This window comes from Nematolebias whitei, chromosome 14, assembly GCF_014905685.2.
Source record: "Nematolebias whitei isolate Nwh7 chromosome 14, NemWhi1, whole genome shotgun sequence".
Classification (NCBI taxonomy): domain Eukaryota; kingdom Metazoa; phylum Chordata; class Actinopteri; order Cyprinodontiformes; family Rivulidae; genus Nematolebias; species Nematolebias whitei.
In genome coordinates, this window is record NC_056511.1 from 626517 (window position 1) to 630121 (window position 3605).

The following is a 3605-nucleotide window of genomic DNA, read 5'->3' on the forward strand; positions in this document are numbered from 1 at the left end:
TTTGGGGGCGATTGGGGGTGGGGCTGGTGCTCCGGTTCTCCCTGGATTGTTTGGATCCTTTTATCAGGGTTCCTGGTTCTGATGGCCAGCCCTTTGGCTGGGGTGGCTGCCGGGTTCTGGCGGGAGGTCAGCTGTGGTTTGTGTGTGTGTGGTCGTTGGTAGTGCATGGCAGCAGTCGGGGGCATGGCTTCACTTCGACGAAGTGCTGGCTGGTCGCCATGTTGTGACATTCACGGTGCGGGGTGCTGTGTGTGTGTGTGTGTGTGGGGGGGGGGGGGGGGTGGGGGGGGGGGGCCGGGGCTTCTCCGGGCCTGTGGTGTGGGGCTTTTGGGATGCATTGGTGTGCTGGGCCGGTCTTCCTCGGCTGCTGCTCCCTGCTGCTCTGGCCCCCGGCCTGGGGCCGGCTTGCGGTCACTGTTGGGCAGGTGGGGCGCATGGACGGCCCAACAGAGGCTCTGTCGGGCTGTCTCTGTGTGCCTGTTTGTCTCAGGTTGGGTTTTGGGTGGCCCCCCTCTCTTGGACCAGTTTGGTGGGTCGTGCTCCCCCCCGGTGGTGGGCTCCCCTGCCGCTGGTGCATTGGCGGCTCTCAGCAGCTGGGGCTGGGTGGTGGGGTGGGTGCAGGCCCGCCCTGGTGGCTGCCTGTGGGGGCCTGGGTGCCCTGGCTCTGTCGGGCCTCTGTTAGGCGAGGGTATGACCTCGGGACTCGGGGCTTGGTGTCCATGGCCGTATCCACTCTGGAGGGGCAGGTTGCCGGCGGGGCCTGTTGACTCGTCGCTACGGCCTCCTGGGGGTTTCTGCATTGTGGTTGCTGGGGATCGCCCGGGGCTTCCCTTTGCTTCTCTCTCTGGGGGGTGCGGGTGTCCCTGTTGGGGGACTACCGGAGTTCCGGGCTTGGGGGCCGCTGTGTGTCTGTGGTTCCGGGCTTCCCTGTGTTACCTTCGTGTCCTACGGGGACGGGTTTATGGGTCCCCACATCCACTATTGAACATTTTTATGAGAAACCTTAAAGTGACATCATGCTCACACAGGTGTTTAGATTCAGGTGTTTATCAGATACACACTCAGTTGGGTTGTGGTGGCCATCAAATATGTATTACCATGTAATGTATAAAATACTTTCTAATGATGTTATAAGTATCATTATATAAGTTGTTTGTTGTTGTGGTTTCTTGGTTTTGTCTGGTTTTTTTTTCTCTCTTTCCGCAGGTCTAGAGTCAGACTTCAATTATGTTGATTTGTGTTCTCTTTATCCCTCTCTCTCTCTCCTCTATTCCTATCTCCTTCTTTACATTTTAACTCTTCTCTCACTTTTCTGCTTTGTTATCTTCTTTGTTTTCTGTCCCCGTGTCCATTACATCTGAAACAAACCCAAAGCATATTCTAATAAAATGTAATTTATATATCAAATGGAGCATTAAGGCCAGCCATGATGCTCTGCTTGTGAAAGTAAATCTGTTGGGCATCACTTTGACACTCAGACAATAACTCTGTGTCACAATGCCGGACAGGACAAGGGAAAAAAAAAAAAAAAAAAAGAGAGGACATGGAGGTAGTTGGAGTGAGAGGACACAGAGGACAGAGTGAGGTGGAGGAGGATGATTCCTGAAGAGGGTACAGCAGAAAAAAAACAATGTTTCTACTGCAGTATAATGTGTGTCTTTAGGATCCATCTGTCAGAGGAATCTTCCACTTCTCCGGTAAAGAGCAGATGACCAAATATGAAATGGCTGTTGCCATGGCGCAAGCCTTCAAACTGCCATCCCATCACCTCATCCCAGTAAGTCAGCTGACCTTGAAACTACTCAACCTTCTATTTGTTTTTTTTACCAATCTTTTGTCTGTTTTGTGTTTCAAACTAAATTTATCTGATTTTTATTAAAATGTTTTAAGAACAAGTATTTATTGTAGTTAAAATGTTGATGTAAATGTATTTAGTTGACAACTTACAACAGTTTAGTTGTATTTAATTGTTTGTAGCCTCCAGTTCCTTGTTCGATACAGTTTCTAAAGGTACATCACCTCCACCAACAAGTCAAACCTCTGTAAACCATACATTCTGTTTGTCACCGTACTCTGTCAGTGAGGTTACAAACTGTTAGAAGATCTGGACACTAGAAAACCTGCAGCCCTGATGACCTCCTCCTTACTTCTTCAGTCTAGCTGCACAAATTATAGCAGATCTGGTGTCTTACATTTTCAATCTGTTGGAACAGAATACTGTCCCAGATGCTTGGAAAACAGCTGTTGTGCTGCCATTGTTGAAGGAAGGAGACCCCACTATACTGAACATTTATCCACCAATCTCCAAACTTTGTGTTTTAGCTCAGGTTTTAGAAAAAACTTATAAATACTCAAGTCAAGAAGTATTTGGACTCTTTTAATATTTTATCTTTTCTACAATCTGGCTTCAGGAAACAACACAGCACAACGACTGCTTCACTAAACGTTTTTAATGATGTTGTTGAAACTTTGGACACTAAGGATTACTGAGCTGCACTTTTCTTAGAGCTGTCCAAACCTTTGATCCTGTACATCATCACATCTTCTGGCACAAGCTCTCAGATAGTGGCTTCTCAGGTCACACTGTTGGCTGGTTCTCAAACTATCTCTCAGGTCGGAGGCAATGTGTTCGACATAACAGTACTTCATCTATCTACCTAATGGTCACCGATGGTGTGCCACAAGACTCAGTTTTAGGACCCACTCTTGTTACAATTCATATAAATAATGTAGGTCACAACATTCCTGACACATCCTTGCATCTCTATGCTGATGACACTGTTGTTTATTGCCGAGCTAACACAGTTGCCAAGGTTTTCCAGTTTCTACATTCTGCATCTGACATCATCCAGTCAGACTTGTTCCATCACAAACTGGTGCTAAATGCTGACAAAACCAAAACAGGTGAGTGCCCCCTGGTCCAGACGAGATCCTAAATGGTTTCCCAAGGAACCAGAGGATGAACGATCGTAACAGAAGGGGGGCGAACGCCCTAAGGGTAAAAAGTATGGCACCAAAAGTGACCCATACAAACAGGGATCCCACTGGGAACCCCAAAGGAGGGGTGCTGTTTCCCCACCACGTCGGGCTGAACAGCCTGAGACGAAAAAGAAACAGCAGCAGGTCCAGAAAAAGAACCGCAGTCCTCTGAGCTCGGACGAGACAGACAGGGTGCGTCGGTTGTTGGACTTGTTGGAAGGTGTTACCACGGACAAACAACCTAACGCTTTGTTTGGCGATATCATTGCTGATAAGTCAGAGCACACAGACAACACCGTTACTGCTGTCACAGACAGTCACCATGACGCTGTTGTGGTAAACTCTGACACACCCTCACCTGAAATGGAGGGGGTACAATCACACGTCACCGACGGTGACCCGTCACAAACTGAAACCTCAGAAACTGCGATAGCTGTGCTAACGGTTCAGTCAAACCAGGGTGACACAAACAACAACGTTGCCGCTGTCATGGACAGCCACCAGAACCTTGTTACAAATAATGAGAGCCCCTCAACACACGGTGAACGGGTGATCTCATACATCAATGACGGAGGCCCGTCAAAAGCCGAACTCTCAGGAGCAGCAGCAACTGCACCAACGGTTCA

The 3605-nt window shown here is 48.6% G+C and overlaps 1 protein-coding gene across 1 annotated transcript in view; it reads left to right on the top strand.

Moving 5' to 3' along the window:
- Nucleotides 1-3605, top strand: part of mat2b (methionine adenosyltransferase II, beta) — a 130451-nt gene that overhangs the window by 109280 nt on the left and 17566 nt on the right. Inside the window, exon 6 of the mRNA XM_037687737.1 lies at nt 1664-1777. Within this exon, the coding sequence (XP_037543665.1) occupies nt 1664-1777 (114 nt within the window). The remainder of the gene's footprint in view (nt 1-1663; nt 1778-3605) is intronic.